At 35.3% G+C, this 22,641-nt stretch overlaps 2 protein-coding genes across 2 annotated transcripts in view; both read left to right on the top strand.

The window, feature by feature from the left end:
- The first annotated feature begins 335 nt into the window (after positions 1-335).
- Rab27 (RAS oncogene family member Rab27) lies at positions 336-14,584 on the top strand. The gene is made up of 6 exons (XM_069831515.1): positions 336-538; positions 1,178-1,329; positions 3,469-3,536; positions 6,679-6,793; positions 7,008-7,120; positions 7,990-14,584. Exons 2-6 carry the CDS (start codon positions 1,186-1,188, stop codon positions 8,189-8,191), a joined length of 642 nt encoding a protein of 213 aa, XP_069687616.1. The 5' UTR covers positions 336-538; positions 1,178-1,185; the 3' UTR covers positions 8,192-14,584.
- A 2,885-nt stretch (positions 14,585-17,469) lies between these two features.
- LOC138703552 (protein artichoke) overlaps positions 17,470-22,641 on the top strand; it is a 399,724-nt gene continuing 394,552 nt past the window's right edge. Inside the window, exon 1 of the mRNA XM_069831514.1 lies at positions 17,470-19,420. The gene's annotated coding sequence lies outside the window, so the exon portion shown is untranslated. The remainder of the gene's footprint in view (positions 19,421-22,641) is intronic.

Below are 22,641 nucleotides of genomic sequence, written 5' to 3'. Positions count from 1 at the left end.
CTCTCTTATCTATATTCATAGTGATAGTTACTCTCAAACTACGCAGCTAAAACGCAGAACGTATGTTAATAGTAATTTAAATTTTCATAAAATTGTTTCCTTAAGATTTCTTTCGTGTCCATAACGTTTTCCTCTATGTGGCAAGATGGCAAAAATGATAAGGCCTATTGTATTATTGAAGGAAAGCACTACCCTTGCATGAGTCAGGTGGATGTATATAGGGATTGCATTTTATTCGTGTAACGTTGTAGAATTACTTATTAAAGCAAATTTGATTTGTTTATGTACAAGAGGACTTAACGCTTGTAGATCCCACAGCACTTGTAGAAGATTAATTATATCTGTGGCGGGTGGCTATCAAGAATAGTTTCTAATCACGGCCTCCTGGATGTTTGTGCCATGTGTGCTATTTCATAATTCATTTATATAGGGCAAATATCTACTGTATAGTGTATAGGCTTAATAGGCTAATAGGCGGTAGATATAGTACACGAAGGAGTGAAGGGTAGTGTTGGTTATACACAAGGAGGTAGTAAAGGTAAGCTTAAAGCTGTTATAGCCACTATTGTGCTCTGTGTGAATGGCATTCGTAAACTTTAATTCGATTTCGTGAAAACTTAGGGCTGTTTTAAGATTGTCTTGGTAGTATATTGTCAGTTATTACTACCAGTAGTCGCTTGTATTTTATATAGCACATTTTGTATTTTCAGCAGTGTACCGGTATGGGTCATGCTATGATAAGCTTGCTTGTCACTAAACTAGAAACGTAAATTATTGATTTTGCGACTGCTCGTCAATGCTTGAAAGGAAATGTAGGTTATGTTATATTGTGCGACAAAATGGTAGGGCTTAATGTAGAAACTGTGAACCTTTAAACTGGGTTAACAAATGTTCCTAGATTTGACACTTTCAGTTTAAGAATAGGTTCATCCGTTTGGATTTTATTTATAGTCCTATAGAACCCAACATAGAGTAGGTGACCTTTAAGTACCTGCTTGATAACGAAATGAGCAAGTTTGTAATCTCATTTTGGAATTTGTACGGTCTAATGTTACGTCTGGGAAACCTAAAACGCTTCTCAGTTTTAAGGCTTACTTTTCATAGCTGTGTGACTAGACAAAATAGGACAATGTTAAAGTACTTTAATTTAACCTTCAGTTCTGTTCGATGTCTGCAGGTCTTGTGATGGATTACGACTATTTAATCAAGTTCCTGGCACTGGGCGATTCTGGCGTGGGCAAGACCAGCTTCCTGTACCAGTATACGGACGGAATCTTCAACTCTCGATTCATCTCCACTGTGGGCATAGATTTCAGAGAAAAGAGACTTGTAAGTCTGCAGTCATAACTTGTAGGCTATAGCATAGTGCACAAGAGGAATATATATATCAAGTCCTCTTGATAATGCCTTTCGGGATTAAACTAGCGTTGAGGTAGTTACCTTCGTACTTCCGCTTATACACCTTGTATATACGGATCTGTGACAGGTTAGATTTGGTTAGTTTAGGCTTTTGTTATGCCTTGCGTACGATCAACTGCATCTCTACAAAAAAAAAAATCCCTTATAAATTCAACGATTTTCACTTCCGAAATCACCGGAACTGCCTCAACGTTAGTTTCATTTCGGTAAAAGCCTAAAACCTGAATAGCTATTTAAGCCGTTTCTTCCCGAACGCGACAGCTTGCTTACAGCGCGTAAAGATTTAAATCTTCGTTAACAAATGACTCTGTATGCCACATTGCTCCTTTGCCCCCGTCTCTCCCTCTCTTCATCTCATATTTTCCTTTCTGTGTTATGTGTGATCTGTGGTCTTGTCTCTATCAACTGTTTCATTTCAAACATACTTACTGACTTGATAGCTTAATGATATAAATTAAGTACATAGAGCTGATTTGCAGTAAAACTGATAGTAGCAGATTCAAGTCCATCCATCTCTAATCGCAAGTAAATTGAAACTTTCATAATACCACACTATAATTGCGTCGCTGAACTGTAATGTGACTGTTGATAGAATTGCAGAACAGAAAAGACAAAAAGAGATTAGATAGACAATCATCTCTTAACCAGCATTTAATCCTTTCTTCATTATGCCTACCAGTGTTGCCACCTCGTACCATAATTTTGACTGTCTTCTGGTGTATGATAATGTCCGTAGGATAATCCCTTATTATATGATAATTGGCCCTCCCTCATGCATATGATACATGTGAACATGTATTTTCTGAAATTAATTCAACAAAAACAAAAGTTCGCAACCGTCTAGTTACTGATACCATAAATGCCCTGTTATTTTCCTCACAATATGTGTCTTTCATTTGTGGTTGTGGCAAATTTCAGTAAACGAGTCAAGTAATGATCAGTTTGATGAATAATAATTCACTTTTTCCCGGAGAGAGAAAAAAAAAAGAAGAGAAAAAGAAATCGTCAACTCTAGAGACGAGCACTGAGGTAGAGGAATATAAAGATCTTTGAAGTGGTGTTTTCATAAGTAACATTTAATAAGAACAAATAGTTTTTATTAAAATACTGAGTCCAAAAATTAAGCACATTTTATGTGTTTTAGTGTTTTGTGTTGTGTGTGACATTCAGTCATAAATGGATATTTTGAAGTAAATCTACAATGTTTTAGTGATCCGACACCAGTAGTAGCCTAATACATTGATATTAGAGTATCAGCAGCTGGCATGGAATACTATCACTTGACTGGTGAATCAGTGTAATGTTTTTTTGTCCTCTCTCTCTCTCTCTCTCTCTCTCTCTCTCTATATATATATATATATATATATATATATATATACACACACACACACACATATATAATTTTATTAGTTTTACTGCTGTTATTAATTCTAAGTCTAAAGCAATTCATATTTCAGTAAACATTTTAGATAAGACTGAAATAAAATACTGTTTTGAAGTACTGGAAAAAAGAAAAAAAACTTAATTTTTTTCAGTATGTACAAGATTTTAAATTTCTAGGTAGAAAGAGAACAATTAGTACTGTACGAGAATTTAACCAAAAAACGATAATTTTTAAGTGTTTGCATGATAATTTCTTGCAAATGGGGTCGCAACAATTAAGCCTACCCATAACCACTGCTTTCACACTGTCCTGGTGTTGCAACAGTGGGTTAAATCATTTAGGTTCTAGATTTGGCTTTTGAACATCGATGTAGTGTAAATTACAGTGCATGGTTCCCATTCTTATGACCTTGATAAATAACTCGACAGATATTTCCTGACTGTCATTTTCAATCTTCCTAATAAAATGTCCATAAAGAAAGTGAAGCTGTTAAAAGACTCATGCTAAAATTTCATAAAAGCACAATTAATTGATTCTGGCACATTGATGAGAATTTCTTGTATTGTGTCTGCTTCTTTCTTCCTGTACAGAAAGACTACCTATGGCTGAGCCCCCTTCTGAACTTCATGTTGTTGCAATACATGAACAATATGTTTGTGTTGCAGGTATACCGCTCACAAGGACGCAGTCAGCGGGTGCACCTGCAGTTATGGGACACTGCTGGGCAGGAGAGGTGGGTATTTTTCTCAGGTCTGGATGCTGTACTCACTACACTAATTAGAAAGTTTTAATTCATCTTGAATTTTAGGGATTCCAAATGAAACTACAAGGGCATGTGTCTTTTTGCATATTTGAAGAGGAAGTTGTGGCTCCTAAATAACGCAACTAGTTGCTACAGCATTATGAAATAACCTTGCATGGGTCTGCGTGGCAGCAGCCCTGTAGTGCAGAGACTGTGATCTATGTAGACCATTTTGGTTTATATTTCAGTAGCTTCTCACTTCTAACAGTGCTTCAGTTCATTAATGTTGAAATAATACGTATTTGCTTCTTCAACATAATTAAATTCTGATAATAAATAACTAAACAATAAGAAACTAAACCCAATCCATCCCAACCTAACAAAATTCTAATTAAATTAGGTCTAATAATTTATAAACATCACAAATATAAGAACCAACAAAATAAATCATATAATCATTTCATGAAAGAACTGTTCAGTAATTATATCACTTGCTCTGTTACTACGTCAATTGCCAGTTTGGAATTCATATGATTTATTTTTAATACAGTCACGATGTAGATGTCTTCATTGGACACATTCTTACATAAGACTTGCAGCCTCATTAACTTCACCATAGAAATACAAGCACGAGTACAGCAGATCTTTTTATCAATTTAATATGATATCATATTGACAGTTTATTGGCCCTATGTTGAAGCACAGGGTTTGCAGTTAGACTATTGCAGTCTCTTTTTCTGGTACGCTTTGTCCCAGAGATATATACCACACAGTTGGCAAGTTTAGAGGTTTAATGATAACATTCATAGATTGAATGCCAAATTGCCTCTTCCTTTAGCCCATAAAAATTACAGTTGACGTTCACATTCTTTGTATTTTCTAAGAGTATAGTGCCCCATCAGTAACCTCTTAATAATCTCATTTAGTGATATTCTTTACCCGAAATGTTTGATATCAAACAATTGATTCTGTATCTCATCATCATCATCATCAACTTCTTCGTTTTAGACCATGTGATCTATAATGATAATCTAAGAAAGATGGCCTTGATCTCTCCATCGATGTCTTTGCTTTCCTTGATCTCTAAGGCTAATCTTGAAAGTCTCTCCCTTTCCATTTTTTGTACATGGTTCTTCCATGTTGCTGATATTGTTGAATTTCTTCAGTTATACTAGGAACTTGTAATGTTTTTCAGATATCTATGTTTCTTTTATGGTCCAACTTCGTTATACCAATAACAATCTTAAAAAAACGCATCTGAGCTTCTTCAAGTGTCTGTGAAATTCGTTTATTTAATATCCAAACTAAATGCTGCTTTTGACGTTATTTTGAGTAGTCTTAATATAGTATCCACTGTCATCTGTTTGCAAAAATGTCTTCTAATAACTCCATTCATTTTATTACATTTTTGTAATTTGACGTCCAGATCAGTTTTATGTTCTGCAAATAAATTTCCTAAGTATGTAAATTCAGAAACTTCTTCTATTATTTCCCCATTTATTTCAATTTTCATGCAATGGATGTTTTTCCCACACATTGTCATGCCTTTGTCTTTGAGGTGGAAATTTTCGTGTCATATTCACTTGAGATACCTTACCTTATGAGGCTTAATGTATCACATTCACAGATTGCATGCCAGGCAATGTCTTCTTCCAGCCTAAAAAATGTACACTGAAGCTTTCAGTTCTTTTGTTTGTGCTTTCTAAGGATAAAGTGTCCTGTCAATAAGACTATAACTGTCCGTTTTGGTGGCACTTCATTCTCCAGATTTTTTATAACCAAAACATTTGATATCTGAAGATTAATGAATCACATTCGTATATTTCACACTAGCTCATGAAACCTACATGTTGGATTTCGAATTTGACATAATGAATGAAGCAAAGACATGAATTTTGAATAATATAAATATATGTATGTGCGTAATTATTTTAATTTTTTTGCAGAGTCTACATAGGTCACAGTAAACTAGTAACATAATCAGTGATGGTAAGTCGATGGAAATTTCCTTTTTTGGGCATATTTTGTAGAAGCAAAGAGAATAGTAAACATTTCTCTTTGGCATTTATTATACTATTCTCAGTAATTTTACTTAATAGTTTTCAGGACTTTTTCCATAAATTTCCACCAGAACGAGTCATTTAATCTTGAAATTAATGTTAGCTTTACTATTTATTATGAGTAGGTTTCGTGCTCTCTGTTTGAACCAATATTTAAATTCTTGGATTTCACTTATCCGTGGCTAATATTAAAACTTGAGGGAGATTCGGTTATGGGAAGGAAAATTATAGAGAAGGAAAAGGGAAATTTTTAAAGAAGTACTAGCCATCACTGCAGTCAGTGTAGGCTAATTTCACACTGAAGCATGTACTCATAAGAGCAGTGATGCCAACCTCGAGCTGTGAATCATACAGTTGGTAGTTTGCAGCACTGCACGTTGGAAGGGTTGACTGCCTGCATGAGGCATGGCAATGCCTTTCAACTGTAGCACCTGGTCCACTCTGCTCTACTGTAAAGCTCAGAACATTGACACAAAAGACTTGCGGTATTTTTCCTCCTCCTCTTCATTGAAAACATCATCATCACTATCACCACTATTATTATTATCATCATCATCGTCATTTTCGCCCCTTCATTGACTATCACTACTGTCACTACACTATCATCCATTATAGTCTCTGTAATCACTGAATAATCTCTTGTTTCCTCATTCTGTATCATAATGCCTTGCAATGCAGTATAGGCATACTTGGAGATATGATTATCTTCAATTCTGTCCAAATTTTGTAGATATTATTTTCTTTTTTTTTTTTGTAAATTATGTTAACTATCATAGTGGAGTTCATTTTTTTGCCCTTGGCTAATATCCATTTGATGGACTTGAAGCACTGTAATGAGAGAAAAAATGTCGGAACTGGAAATATTGTATAGAACATGGGTACTTTGTCCCCCCCCCTTTTTTTTTCTCTGTCCACTTTTTTTTTTGTGTGAGCGTTGTTTTTCATAACTCTAATTACAGACATTTGCTACAGTGAACACAATAGCAGTGCAGAGTGGTCCTGGTTAGTGCACTTTAGTGTAGAACACGCTTATAGTTGTAGTGTTGAAATAACATTGTATTGTCTTGCCTTAGATACCGTAGCCTAACCACCGCCTTCTACAGAGATGCAATGGGCTTCTTGCTACTCTTTGACTTGACTAACGAGCAGTCCTTCTTGGAAATAAGGAATTGGCTTGACCAATTGAGGGTACGGAAGTGGTTCGGCACTGCATATCATGGGGGTCGCCCTCATATATGTGTGCCCGAAGCACTCTACTAACACAGGGGCCGGAGACGCAGGAGTGCATGACATGGTGCTGTCTCTCTGGCCCCTTCTCTAGAGTTAAGTATGCAAATATGAAGACTTGTGAGGGTGCAGGAAATGGAATGCAGTACATGAGTGGTTGACTGTTTGTGTGTAGACACATGCATACTGCGAGGATCCTGATGTCGTGCTGTGTGGCAACAAGTGTGACCTAGAGGACAGACGGATCATCAGCGAGCAGCGTGTCAAGGAGATTGCTGAGAAATATGGGTAAGAGGAACAAATTAAAGACATTATTACAAAAACAACCCTATCATTTTTAATTAAATTGAGTTAAGGACACATTTGCTACTACTTCAAATGTTTATAGACTCCAAAAATGACACATGTCAGGTGTAATAGCCACAAAGATAAACACCAGTTGTACAGAAACAGCTGACATGTGTTGTTCTATTTATTTTTATTGTTCTCCTGAAAAATAGCAATTTTGACCAGGGTTGTTTTTGTAATAATGTCTTCAATTGTACTGTCAGACCAGCAAATAAGAATTATGAAGAAGACACTGAGCGAATTTCTCTGATCTGTTTTTCTGCACTCATGCGCTCTTTTAATGTATAATTCCACTTTCAAACGCTAGAGGTCAATGTAATCGAGCACCCGCGAATGATGGAACAGCAATCTCTATTTGCTGGCAAGTCTGCTGAAAAATATTTCTGCTGTCAATTACTGGTGTGATATCAGTGCCAATTCTAGAGAGAAAGGCAGAACTTCCCACTGATGCAGATAGAGCTGGTTTGAAGGACACTGAAATAAGGCACTATTACATCAAAGGTACCGATGCTCAGATGAACTTTCTGTTCGAGTATTGTGTTGTCAAAGATTATTTGCAATTCATAAACAATAATGATAAACTGTCTGTTGATAGTAAAAGAATAACAAGTTTGTATGCATAAAATGTTTTTGAATAATAGTTCTGGAAAATACGTGTAAATTGCGGCAAAATGATAAAAGTGTGGTATTGAATTTTTACAGAACATGTAAAATGGGTACTGAGAATTTACGTGTCGTCTTCATGACTGATTTTTTTTCTTTAGGCAAAATAAATAAAGTACGTAATTTAGCTCATTTTATTTCAACAGGTTGCCATACATGGAAACCAGTGCTGCGACAGGCCACAATGTTGCACGGGCTGTTGACATGCTGCTAGACCGCGTCATGAAGCGCATGGAGTTGGCAGTTGACAGAGCCATGCTGCCTGGGAGGCGTGGACGACCCAAGCCCGGTGATGAGGAAGCAGACGTGACCCTCAACCCTCCACCATCGACTTGTGGCAGTTGCTGATGTGCAGGGTCTGTACCATAGATCGGTACAGAGGACAAAGATATTCAGTGCAAGAGCCTTGTGCAGTGTTGCCAGATGAAGGTATAGGAGTATTTTGCATTGGAAGGAAACATTCGTTCAACTTGGGCCTAAATTTAGATATCCAGTCTTCTAACGCCTACATTTGTTGGCAAGACGGAAGTGTTGTGTAAGCAAGAGATGTGATGAAGATGATACATAATTCCCATATCACTAAATTTTGAAGTTCAGTGCCTAATATTTAATACTCGGTGCATTTTTTAATCAATCAACTGAGTGAAAAATGTCAGTCTGACAGGAATGTGTCATGCAATTCTCTGAGAGACTTGGCCATAATAATACAGGGTGTTCTGGAAAAAAAGGTTCCAAGATTTGGAGAGGGATAAGCATCAAAACGAGAAATGAAAGTCCTACAAACGTGGACCCTGAAATTAATATCTTCTGAGAAATGAGCAAATGTTTACTATCACTGTAGGAGCGGCATATCTTCCACTATGAGCTCTTTGGCAAGAGGAAACAGAATGCAACCGTTTGTCAGTATGTATTACACAGCACACCTTTGTTTGTGATTGTATCAAAAGGACGTTTAAGTAGACGGCAGTACACTAGAGTACTACAGCAGTACTATTACTGTAAAGTTAGTTTCGTATCTGTTGAGTAGGAGCATGTTACCATCTTGTAAGAGCAGCTTATCTTTTACATGCTATGAGCTCTTGGGCGAGAAACAAAACATGATCCTATTCATCACATACGAAACTAACTTACCTGATTGATATAGTAATACTACTGCAGTAGTAAGATTATGAACTCTAATGTACTGCCATCTGCTTAAGTGTCCTCTTGATACAAACACAAACAAAGGTGTGCTGTGTAATATGTAGTGACAAACGGTTGCATTCTGTTTCCTCTTGCCAAAGAGCTCGCAGTGGAAGATATGCTGCTCTTACAGTAATGGTAAACAATGCTCATTTCTCAGAAGATATTAATTTTAAGACCCATGTTTGTAGGACTTTTATTTCTTGTTTTGTTGCATACTACTTCCTCTCTAAATATTGGAACCTTTTTTCAGAACACTCTATATAGATCATTTTCTGAGGGCTGTTTGAAGAAAGTTGTGGACTCATTTTATTCTTCATAATTAGAGGTTGGTCCTGCCATGTTGAACTTTTCTTTTTTGAGGAAGGTTTCTTGAGAAGCAATACACTTCTTACAATATTCTATCTGCATCATGGTTGTTAATCCATTGCATAATTTCAAATAACAACATTATTTGTTAGCTATTTCATTGGAAGACAAATCTAAAATACAGTGAACTATAAAGTTTCTTTCTCATACAGTTCAAATTTCAATATAAACTCCTGCATTTTCTACACGTTTATGTAAATGAATAGGTACATTTTAATATGGGGATTTTCTTGTGTCCAATAATGGCAGTTATACTCTGAACAAAGCAACTGACATGGAAGACTGCTTCATTACTTTACAGAATATCAAACAAATAAAGCAATTGTCCTTCCACTGCAGAAAAATTTCCACAGATTCCATTCTTCTGTTGGACGCAATAAGGTTTCCAAGGCAGAATGGGAGAATTCACTTTCTCAATTGACTTGGCAAATGGATTTTGAACGACTTTTTATAAAAAGTTTACGCACAAGATTTATGTTCTCTTTAGTCTTGATTGCTACTGGTAGTCCAGTTCTTATTTTATCGCAGACACTTCCAGTTGTCATTAACTTCTGATGGCGATTGCTGATTGTTTAACCATCCAGTGTAGCATGGATCTCTTGCTATCTCCTCCATCACCTCTAAATATGAATCAAAGAACCCCATTCCTTTAGATCTTTCTTTAAAAGCTAAGAAATGGCACCATTCTTTTAGCTTTACAAAAACTTTGGAATATCCCAACAATGGTAATAAGCCTGTTTGACTAATCTTCTTTTTGTCATTTGCTACATTCAAGAGATACAAAGTTAAAGGAGCAACGGTGATTTAAAATTATGCATTGACTTTATATTTCTGAAACATGTAGGCCTACATTTGTACAACTTCTTTTGACATCTCCAAAGTGTTGATGGAACAAATAATGGCCTTGATCACTTCGAAACCTCTTACCTCCCAACGCTCTTAATCGTAGTTGGAAATGCCTAAAATTATAAGATACGAGAAATTAACTATGAGATTATGAGATAGATGTTCTAACAGTGTTCCATTGAGTTCAGTGAATGCTCTCTCTGTCACTCCAGCCTTGTATGATCTTGCATTACCCAGAAGCAGAAACCATCTTCATTGCCATGAATTTGTCTCTTCTGAGAAGGATTCAGTATTACTGTATATCATCCGTGCAACACCCACAGAGCCATCAACATAGCTCAGGCAGGATTGCGTTTACCTCCCAATTTGGACTGAGGTCGGACGTGGATTCGATTTTTGTTTGGACTGATTATCTGGTTGGGCTTTTTCTGATGTTTTCCCAAATTGAAGACAAGTGTCAGGTAATCTCATGGTGAATTTTCAGCCTGTTTCGTCAAATACCATATCGCTATCACCAATTTCATTGATGCTAAATAAATAACCTAGTAGTTGATACACTCCAGTATTAGGTTCTTTCCAACAACAGTCAGGAACCGTCCGTAACTATTGTGAGCATGCGCAGTACAGAAAAAGTGTTCCAACACAATCCGAACCAGTCCTGAACCGGAAACATGTACTGCAGTCGGGTGTTCCAACAAACTTTTGACACGGGTTCGGAACGGTCAGAAGTAGTAAGTGGATTGAGGCATGTACGGAAGAGTATGTGAGACGCGCATGTGCATAAGCTCACAAACGTCTCCTGGATACTGAAGAAAGACATGATCGACTGTTCACATCAGTGAGGTTAAGATGAAAAGTGACAGTGCAGACGAATAATAAAACTAGAGATTTAATTTAAATTCTCGTCAAAAAGAAAGGGAATGGAAATTATTTAGGTATTGAAATAGTTAATTACAATTTCAACACGCAGCTTTGTTTAAAAATATAATAAATCACGTATATAAAGAACTATTTTTAGATGAGAATCCCCAAGTACACTACATTGATTTATCAGAATTCTTGCCTTCCATATTTTTTGTCATCTTCTTATAGAAAATGATCGAAATTCTATTTTCTGCAATTAGAATTAGCTGTGAAACGATAATAATAAAGCATCTCGTTCTTAGCAAATATGATTACAGTTATAGCATCTCTGGATTTAGTACATAACGATCCGCGAAAGCATTCCAACAGCGTCCAGTCCAGTGTCAATCCCATAGCAGATGCTCAACTACCGCATGCGCATAAGACGGTACAGGAACCGTACATGAGCTGATCCATGAACTATTATTTGATCTTATGTTACCCTAAAGCAGAAAAACCACTTTCACTGAGATGAACTTACCTCTTCTTTCTCAGTGTGTTCTTCAGATCTCTTCTGAGAAGGATTCGTTGTTAAATAAACCACAAAAAAAAAAAACACACCCAGTGGTTGCAAAGTAACTCGTCAATGTCATTCAACTGAAGAAGCATTCATGGCTTGTGGTTTTAAAGTTTGGAAAGGCTGTGAATTGTTTGGTCCTCAGGGGTTGTATATTTATTTATATATTTGTTTATTCGGTTACTTATTTTTGTAAGTAGAAAGTTGTAACAGTATAATTATTACTTATTAGGGCCTATTTTAATTGGTTGGGTCATTGGCTGAGAAGAAACTGCCTACTGAAGGATGCACTGGAAGGAATGGAGAACAGGAGAAAAATTCGGGGCAGAAGATCTTAGATGATAGACGACATTAAGATATGTGGAGACTAAGAGGAAGGCAGAAAATAGGAAAGATTGGAAAAAACTGGGTTTCCAGTGAAAGACCTGCCCATGAGCAGAACACTTATGTATGTATGGCCTATATTATAATATGAGAACTTGGCCTTCTTGAATTCATTTGTTTGTAAATTAAATCAACCATCTTCTTCTGTGCAGCAAAGTGGTTTATGACAAAGTTCTGTGATTCCAGTAATGGCCTCTTTTCAATAAAACTGCAAAAAATCTGTCTTTTTCCATTGTATTTCGCACGAAAGTTTTCACCTGTTTCAGAAAAGAGAAATCTATGATAAAAGGACAGTATTAAATACAGTTCTACAATGTACAATGTACATAAGCTCTCAGCTATAGGAAAACTATAAGAAGATATCCTGAATAAACCACCCAGTATTCCAGAAGAACTCAAGAACAGCAGTAGTAAAATGTACAAACTTAACTGAACACAACTGTCTTGTTAAGCACCTTAACCGAATAGGAATTCTCAAATCACCGAACTGGTTTTATGTAAAAATAAATTACTGATGAATGGAAATCACTTACTGAACTGCAAGGGTCTTTCTAACATGAGTTTAATTCAACACCGCTAGGTTGCAACATGACTTCATTGCCAAATACCTGAATACTGGATACCAACCAACCAATTACCAGAGTAGAAAAACATTGTTCTGCCTCTCCAGTGGTCATCAGAATATTTTTGTAACATTATTGTGTTTAATTTGTAACTTTTCATATTAGCACTGTGACCAGTCCACAAAATTTTCAAACAGTCCACATAGTTCGAAAACTCTAAATTAATTGAACAAAATTATGTGTCTTAAAAATTACAATTAAATACTAAAAAGTAGTTTCCTTTAGATCCCTAAAAAAAAAAAAAAAAAAAAAACGAATTACATACGGAATATTTTGTGCTGGAATGCTGTGGTACTTTCCAGTTCTGTTCCTATTAGGCCTAGAATTTACATATAATGTGGATGGCTACTTCTAATGCCAAACCACACTCATTATGTGGGTTCTTCATTGTATACCCCAACATTACACTCATTAAGGTCCATTACAGAGTATATATGTATATACAGTATATAATTATACACACATAATAAAGAATGGCTGAGAAAATTAAGTAGTGTTCACTCGAAATAATATTTTATACACAGTTATATCTCACAGAATTTCCTAAGAATGATAACTTTAGAATCTCCCAGATCATGTTACTGTCTCGATGGGGCCTGCACTGCCATTGTTCTTATTATTTTGTAACCGTACTGATAATAACTGATAGTGTAACAGAAAATTGTTTCTAGGTTTTATATATTGATTTTATTAAGTATTGATTTTTTCTAAACAGTAATTTAAACCAGAAAATCATAATTAATTGTTACTTTCTTTGCCAAATGCCTGTCTCTTTTTTTACTTGTCTGTAACAGCGTATTCCGAATCTCACCGGTCCGGTGGCATCAATGACGTCACATTGCAGCGAAATAAGGAACAAAACTGCTGGAAGGATCGATGGCTGTCATGTTGTCTGTGCTACGCTAGCAAAATTTTGCGAAATTTTCGTACTCCCATCTCGTTCAAAGAAAAGATAGCATAAACAATTTATTTCTTGAACCGGTAGTAATAACGGGTCCGTTGACATGTTCGCTCATAAGCCATTAACATATTGTTTTTACGTTGTGTTCATTACAAACAATACAGCAGAACACACCGCCATGACACAACAGTGCACGATGTTATTCGTCTGCTAATTCCCGCCCTATACAAGAACCAATCAGATTCACTGATGGCGGCTGATGGAGACTGCCACCACCTCTGCAAGTTGATGGCACCGGTGCAACACCGGTGGAGCATCAGTGACGTCATCGGTGGAATTCGGAACACTGATGTCATCGGATTGCTCACCGGTGAGATTCGGAATACGCTCTATGTCAACATTTGAATGAGTGTGATACATCTGATAATTTTGGTCATAAAGCAGAAGAATCTGGATATGAATCAGATCATTCATTGCTGCATTCAGTATTGTCAGGAACTGAACCACGCAGATGAACCAAAAAACGGTTATGAAGGATTTAAAAAAGTATATATATATAATATAGCAGCTGTTTGTAAATGTATGAATAGCAGGTGAGCTTGGTAATACCCTTCCCCGTGTAGGGAGAATTTTGTGATGGAAGGGAAACTGTACAAGAAACATATTTGTAACATTTTATAATGACTGGAGATACTTCCAAGGGAAGCCGACAACGTGGCAACACTGCTGTGTAACTAGCAAGGATGTGAGTGCGTTGTCTTCCACATGTGACGAGGTGCATTGCACCTCTCTGTGTACCCCGCTGTGCTGTCTCGGGTCTCACCTCTTTATATTTTGGCTGTGGTTAATACTTGTAATTAACTCTTGTGCCAAACAGTTGGTAATGCCGAAATAAGAATATTTTGGCTGTGTGTGTGTGCTTCATGTGCCTTGAGATGTACAGAAATTGTGAAATAAAATGCATTGCAGCCTGCTTCCATCTGTGCCTCTACCAGTGGAGTGGTGCAATCTGTGAATGATTGTTTCTCTTTTTGTGCTAGGTCGACCTCAGTCACTTCATGCTGAAAATGTGATTGCGACATAGAATTCCTGAATTTTCAGTGTTGAGGAGCAAAAGGTATCCTGATTTAGAGTCTGTATTCCACTGGGCCAATTCTCCTACCAACATGTGAAATGTGTAGTATGTGTAATACGTATGTACACTTCAACCATTTTCACTTTCTCTATGGAAGTCCAGCACTTTGGAGCAGTGGTCAGATATCTGACTGCGAAACTAGAGGGCCTAGGATGGAATTCTGATTGGAACAAGCTGCCTGGTTGAGGTTTTTTCGGGGTTTTCCCCTCTACCCATTAATAGGAAATGCTGAGTAACTTTTGGGGCCTGATCAAGTTCATTTCACTGCCATTATCACCCTCTTCATGCATCCTGTCCCAACCTCGGAACAGTATTCTTCACCATAATCGCCAAAAAGTAGGCAGAAGCGCAAATGTCTACACACTAATATGTGTGATGTGAAGATAGTATTTTGTTGCTGAAAAAAAATCAATTTAGAGATTTTCCCATTATTACACGTTTTTCGAGTCTCTGATAAAGAAAAGTGGTTTTGAGCCATTCTATTTTTCGTGTTTGCCTGCCTCCCCTCCACCCCATCCACCTCCTATTGTTTGTCTGATTTAGTTCATATCAGTCACTTTATCTGGGAAATTTGCACATGATACAAAAATTCCAGTACCGTAATAAATTAATAGGTATCTATTTGAAATCATAAACAAAAATGGATATGAACTTAAATTGGGCTCAAATGAATGTCTTTTATTTATTTATTTTTTTGCATAGGTTTATTCAAAGAAATAAATGAAAATGGGCAGTGTAGTATGTATCCAAACCCTATTTTTCTTATTAAATTAGTTATTAGAGTAAAACATCAATAACCAAACCTTTGTCAACAGAAAACTGACTTAACTGAAACGTGCAAGTTATGTAAATGAATTTTTATAAAGAAATTGAAAAAGTTATATTATGTACTATATTTATGAAATATACAATTTCACTCATATTTATGTTTAATTTCAATACTTTATGGGCAAAATATAAGGCCAAAGTAGAAGCAGTTCCAAGACAAGTAGTCACTAAGCAGGTCAGAGGAATATGTGCGAGGCCAAAACTTTTTTTTAAAGAAACTGAAAAATCAATGTTTAGATTTGATAATACTCTGCCTACTGTATGCATTATATCAACTTTTTTTAATACACGTCATGCTTTCGTGTACACAACATGAGGCAGTTTCTAACCTTTTAACTCTAAAAAGAGGGTACCGGTATATATTATCCGAAATTTTGCTTAACCGAAATGGGGTTAGCCTCCTTTATTTCGGTTAACACAGTTTTTACTGTATATATATATATATATATATATATATATATATATACAGTTATTTCTCCTTTTTGTTGCAGATATTCTGAGTCAAAATAGCTTTCAGAACTAACCAGGTATAGCTATTACGTTTAATGAAGTGCCACATTGTAGACAAGGCCGTATTTAGGGGGTTGTAAATTTTTGGATCTCGTACAAAAACTTGGGTGGAATGGAATGTATTTCTAGTATAGAGTATAAACATTAAACTCATTTTTGTAGAAAGTGACTTGTTCAACAGTCATTTTGAGATCCTCATTTATGTTTATAATTTCAGTTACATATGCAAGAAATTGGAGTATTTTTAGGCTAAGTGCACGAAGTAATAATTATATCACTGTTAAATACCGATTTTTTTGTAAGTAGAAAATGCTATTAGAAATTATTACAATATACATAGAATTATTTAATGTATATTTGTGAAAGATAAATTATATTTGTCTACTTATACTGTAAAATCTGTAACTGAAGTCAAATCCTAATTTTGGGATTATAGAAAATGTCTTGTATGCAATCCAGAAAATTAAAGTTCATTTTCTAATTTGGGTCCATATTAAATGATTTCATTGGGTTTATCTTTTGAATAATCGTTCAAGAAAATAAACTATGAACTATAATATCAATCTAACCTGATAAGGGAACTGAATTTTTTCCGAAATGCGTACTAGAACTTACAATGAAAAGGTAGATATGTATCACCTTCATTACACTTACTTTTCCAGTAGCCTGTGGTTATCCTTGGTCTTCTAGAAGAATGACTTTGACAGCTTTTGCAGCAGTGAAGAGAGATTCGAGAATTTTGTTTATCCTACTACAGCATTTACATTATTGTGGCAAACTCCAAACAGAACAGAAGCATTACGTTGCCGTAACTTGAATTAGAGCATACAAAACAAACTTTTAGTGTGATGTTATTTTTTTATTTGGGAATTTAACTTTTTTGACGTTAATACCTCTATGTTGAAGGATGATGCATAAAAACTGCTTACGTGTAATGTAAGAGTAAGTCCATCATTATACCAACTTCACCTGTCACTTTATTAACGGATACATCCTACATGTAACAGACCTCTCAGAGAATGATTTGCTGAATAACTCACGATAAGTTAAGAAAGATAAGGATTACAAAATAAATATTTTTAAAACGCTTTATATGTGAACTTATATAACAGTTAAATATTTATTACTCGTGTATTACTATAATGTACAAAAAAAATTGTATGTTGAATTACGTTCAAACATGTGCCATTACATATTAAAGTTGGATCTAGATATGTAATATACAAAATACATGAGAGACCATGGTCTTTTCAAATGCTTAATTACATTCTAGGTTGGGCAATAGTTTACACATTACATGCATATAATTCTACAAGTATTAGGTGCTTACAGCTTGTTAACAAAAATAGCCTATATATTGCATCATCCTATGTAAAAATAGTATCATAGATGTCCTTGATAAATTATTTCCTTAAATTAAAGTAATTAAGAACATATTTATGTCAATATATAGTACGTCCGGGAAGTCTGTATACCCCTATAACTTACTTAGTTTCTTATTAGCGTTTCATATTATAAAAAACATTAGTAATTGTGGTTACGTCGGTGTACTGTTGTTGAGTTTGCTTCACTCGATCATCATTCTGTCAGTTGAAATGGGAGACACAAGTTCGATACAGTGCTCCAACCGGTTAGCAACTGAGAGTACTAGGAATGGTAGACTCTGCCGGTCTGTGATGAGGCTATAGTAGCAATCCTAGTGGCTAGCAACTAAAGTTCAACTGTCATTGGATGCATATTCCCTACATATTGTGAAGAGATGGAAGGAAAATTTTGTTGACAGGAACAGTTCTGTTTAGGATTATTACCTGGTATTGAATTTGGTATTCCCAAGAAACTAGTTCGATTAATTAAAATTTGTATCAGTGAAATGTATAGTAAAGTCCATATAGGTTAGTTTCTGTCAGATGCTATTCAATTCTCTGCGGGCTAAAGCAAGGAGATGCACTGTCACCTTTATTTTTCAACTTTGCTCTGGAGTATGCCATTAGGAAAGACCAGGATAACAGAGAAGGTTTGGAATTGAATGGGTTGTTTATGCGGATTACATGAATATGTTAGGAAAAAATCCACGAACTATTAGGGAAAACACGAGAATTTTACTTGAAGCAAGTAAAGAGATAGGTTTGGAAGTAAATCCCGAAAAGACAAAGTATATGATTATGTCTTGTGACTAGAATATTGTACGAAATGGAAATATAAAAATTGGAAATTTATCCTTTGAAGAGGTGGAAAAATTCAAATATCTTGGAGCAACAGTAACACATATAACTGACACTCGGAAGGAAATTAAATGCAGAATAAATATGGGAAATGCGTGTTATTATTTGGTTGAGAAACTTTTGTCATCCAGTCTGCTCTAAAAAAAGCTGAAAGTTAGAATTTATAAAACATTTGTATGATTATGAAACTTGAACTCTCACTTTGAGAGGGGAACAGAGATGTTAAAGATGTTTGAGAATAAGGTGCTTAGGAAATTATTTGGGGCTAAGAGAATGGAGAATGTTACACAAGACAGAACTGTACACATTGCATTCTTCACCTGACATAATTGGGAACATTAAATCCAGATGTTTGAGATGGACAGGGCATCTAGCACATATAGACAAATCCAAAAATGCATATAGAGTGTTACTTGGGAGGCTGGATGGAAAAAAAGCCTTTTGGGAAGGCCGAGACGTAGATGGGAGGATAAAATTAAAATGGATTTGAGGGGGTGGGATATGATTGTAGAGACTGGATTAATCTTGCTCAGGATAGGGACCGAATGGCGGGCTTATGCGAGGGTGGCAGTGAATCTACAGGTTCCTTAAAATCTATAAGTAAGTTAGTAGGGAATTAGGATGATGATGATGATGATGATGATAAAATTCCGAAAGGAAATGGTTTGAAAACCTATTACTAATTTATTGTAAACTTTTTGACTTCATATGGGTGAATGATGAAAAGTCAAGTTTCGAAATGCATTTCAATTGTGGCGCCCCACGTTTATGGTTTCTTTTCTTCATTTGTTATTTTACTAGCTTCCTCAGACATGAATTTTATATTTTTCGTGAGCAGTGCCTTTATTTATTTATTTTGTGAACAATTTTAATTAAAGAAACATTAAAGTAACGTCAACATTACGAAAATAAAACTAGAGATATTTAATTGACTAAAGGGTATTTTTAAATCGAGAAAAGTCTATATTGTATAATCGCTGACTTCGCGGCCTCAGGGTACAAGAGTAATGGCGTCAGTTTCAAAATGGACATGTGAGTTTATTTTGTTTGTGGAGTACTGTTGTGCATAAAGATTTTCATTTAAAACATTTCGTGTATAAATATTGTGAGCATGATGACTGGATATATCTCCTTTTTGCTGGCTGAGTTTATTTAAGGTTAGTCATGTCATTCTAATGCAATACAATGGAAATTTGTGTCATATTATCGTATTTGACGTTCAGTGACAGTGAAATTGAGGTTCATCGTGTATGGAATGTTTCATTGGTAAAGTAAAATGAATAGAAGTGATTAACTTTGTTAATCTCTGTGATGTGCCGGAAAATCTGTTACAATCGGTTACAATAATGTAACGTACTAGATTTTCAGCTGTCATAACTATAAGATGCCTGTCAAGTAGGCCTACCAGCTCGGTAGTTCCAAATTGAGATGCTACCCTACCGTAGTGTTTGTAAAACAAAAACTAACCAATAAATTTGTTAATTTTAGGTTTCAAGTAAACATCGTATTATCAAGTTATGGTATTTATTTCTTTATGGGAGTAAGTGTACACTTGCAACAAAAAATTTAACTTCTGCTTCTGTAAGTACATACTTACATAAGAATTTCAATTTTATTGTTGTAGGCTTACTGAAAGACATTTAAGTGAAAGTGTTATCAGTAATTACTAATAATTTTTATTTGCTTATACTGATAAACTTTCAAATTATTGTTTAATCCCGCCCCCCTTCCCAAAAAAAAAAAACTTAAATAACTTATTGGTTACAAGAGAATTTCACTGCACCAATTTTTACATACCGGTATGTTCAGAGTTCAAAAACACCCAGTAATTTAAATATTGTTTTAAGAATGCATTCTAACACTTATCAACGTAGTTTGGTACTTATTTTTTAATCTTTTATCATTTTTATATTAATTGTTTCATCAAACTGTGATTAGTTATATAGTAATTATTTTATCCTATGCCGAATTAAATATTGGTCAGTATGTGAACATCATCGAGGATCAGTGACAAGTTAGGTTTGATTTGTTCAGATTTTCGGTATGCTTACCAAAAAACGTATAATATGCAAGACGAACCAAATATCGTGAACAAACCAAACCTAACCTGTCACTGATCCTCGATGATGTCCACCATACTGATCAAGTTCAATTTGGCACAGAAGAAAATAATTATTGTACCAGTTTCATTGCCATCTCAATTGCATTGACTGCATGATGGAGGAAAAGCAGCATGAGTTACAGAGAATTTTAGATGATTCTTTATAGCTTTCTTCATAAATACTGTGACCGGTAGTTAGAAACTCAGACCTTTATCTGTATGATTTATGTTCGACTAAATTTTTAATTTATTTTAATTCGTATTCAATTTTTGATATGTTAATTAGAAGTGCTATTAGTAGTAACACTATTAGGGGCTAAGGTTGTAATGTTTATGTTTATATTATATCCTCTTTGAAGGCTTAATTGTGCTATTGACAGGATTTTTAACGCGGATGTATACATTGCTGTACAAAAGTTAGCAACTAAAGAAATGCTCAAAGTTTGTCATAGGTTTGGTAAATCTGAAAATCAAAAATTTTTCATCGAGATTGAAGTTTCACCGTTTAGGCTTACACATCACTTAAATAATTACCTCATAATTTCTATATTTTGTCTTTATTAATTTTGTAGGCATATTTGTGCTCTTGTTTACTGTGTAACAACTGCCTGTTAAGAACATTTGTTTTAAAATTAGAAACTGCATAGCTACCTATTGGTTCAATAAGCAAGGAAAGAGCATACTAACTGTTGGTTCCATCTAGACAAAGCTCATGGTTAATATAGTAGTTGCAAGAGATAGGTCAGTCTTTCTTTCCTTCCCCTGATAGTAAGACTGATAGTTGGCTCCGAAACGTTGGCTATTTCTGCATCTTTGTCATGGTGCAAAAGCAGTGCTTTTTTCATCGAGGCTATTTGTGAATGATACACAACATTTACTTTTTTCTAAGGTGGTTTGTTGGCCCAGTGCTTAAATATCTAGTTCCGTTGGAGGACCAGCTGAGTTTTTGATCAGGATTTTCTTTCCCTAGCCTTTGAAGATCTAACTTCTGTCACTGTAAGGCACCATCTGTTTGTTTTGGTCCACCCTAGGTATTTTATTTCCATAACCTATGTGGTGGGCATTCCCTTATCTGCCACTGCTTGTGATGGGAGACCAACAACTCTTCACATCAAACATTTATTCGGAGTTTTGGTCAGTGAATTAAATTAGACACCTCTAAAACCGAACATACGAAGATATAAAGACACTTAAATAATATAAACACATTTAAGATAGATAATTGGGAATTTCAAAAAGTGGGACAGTTTAAATGTCTGGATGTATTGGGATGTAGGCTATATTATTAACGATGAAAATATGTTTGAGAAGGAAGTCACGCACTGCTTAGCCAGCACAAACAAATGCTATTACAGTCTCTCAAAAATTCTGGAATCCAAATTCCTGTCCAGAACAACAAAACTAAAAGTTTACAAAAGTAGTAATATTATGTATGCTTTTATACCCAGCTGAAATAAGGATTGTAACAAAAAAAAAAGTAAGCAAAATTTTAATAAAGATTTTTGGACCCATTCTAGACCAGGATGCATGGAAAATCCTAAAAAAAATAGTGAACGAACTGAAAAACCTGCATAAAGATCCAGATATAGTGGCATTTGTGAAAACTTAAGACTACGATGGCTAGACCATATTCTATGTAGATATCAGAATAATCCAAGAGAGGAGAGGTCGCTCAGTAAACCATAACTGTGATGGAAGGACCAAGTAGACAACGATCTGCACCTACTGAGAAGCCATCAAGGCGTAGCTGAAGACAGGAATCTCTGGACAGCTTTAGTGAATGAGATGAAAAGCCTTTTCCAGTTTGAGTAACCATAAACTGATTGAATTAATTGATGCTTTTTACATCCATTAGGCATATTATTATTTTTTTCTAAAAAAATTGTAAGCTGATGAAACAGTAGTCACTGAGAATGAACGACATTCTGATAGGTAACATTCAGTTAGAAATATTATGCTGCAAGCCAAGTGTCTTGCAATTGATGTCATGAGAGACTAATATTTTTTTCTTTTTATTAAGGCCACCACACACAGAAAGCTAAGCTATGCAAGCCAAGGAAAAAGTAGCTCTAATGTAGTTATATGGAATGGCACACACAGAGCGCTATGCTAAGCCAAGATAAGTTGAGCTATGCTAAGTTAGGTTTCACAGATTGCCTAGGAGGCGATTTTCGTAGTTGTAGCTAGTTTAGCGCATACACATAATCAGTTATTAGGAGGAATCTAGCAGACTGTTGTGTGTAAATTTTGTTAGACCTACTTTAATAATTATTTTAT

This window comes from Periplaneta americana, chromosome 7 (genome assembly GCF_040183065.1).
Source record: "Periplaneta americana isolate PAMFEO1 chromosome 7, P.americana_PAMFEO1_priV1, whole genome shotgun sequence".
NCBI lineage: Eukaryota > Metazoa > Arthropoda > Insecta > Blattodea > Blattidae > Periplaneta > Periplaneta americana.
This window is presented reverse-complemented; position numbering and strand designations above follow the sequence as displayed.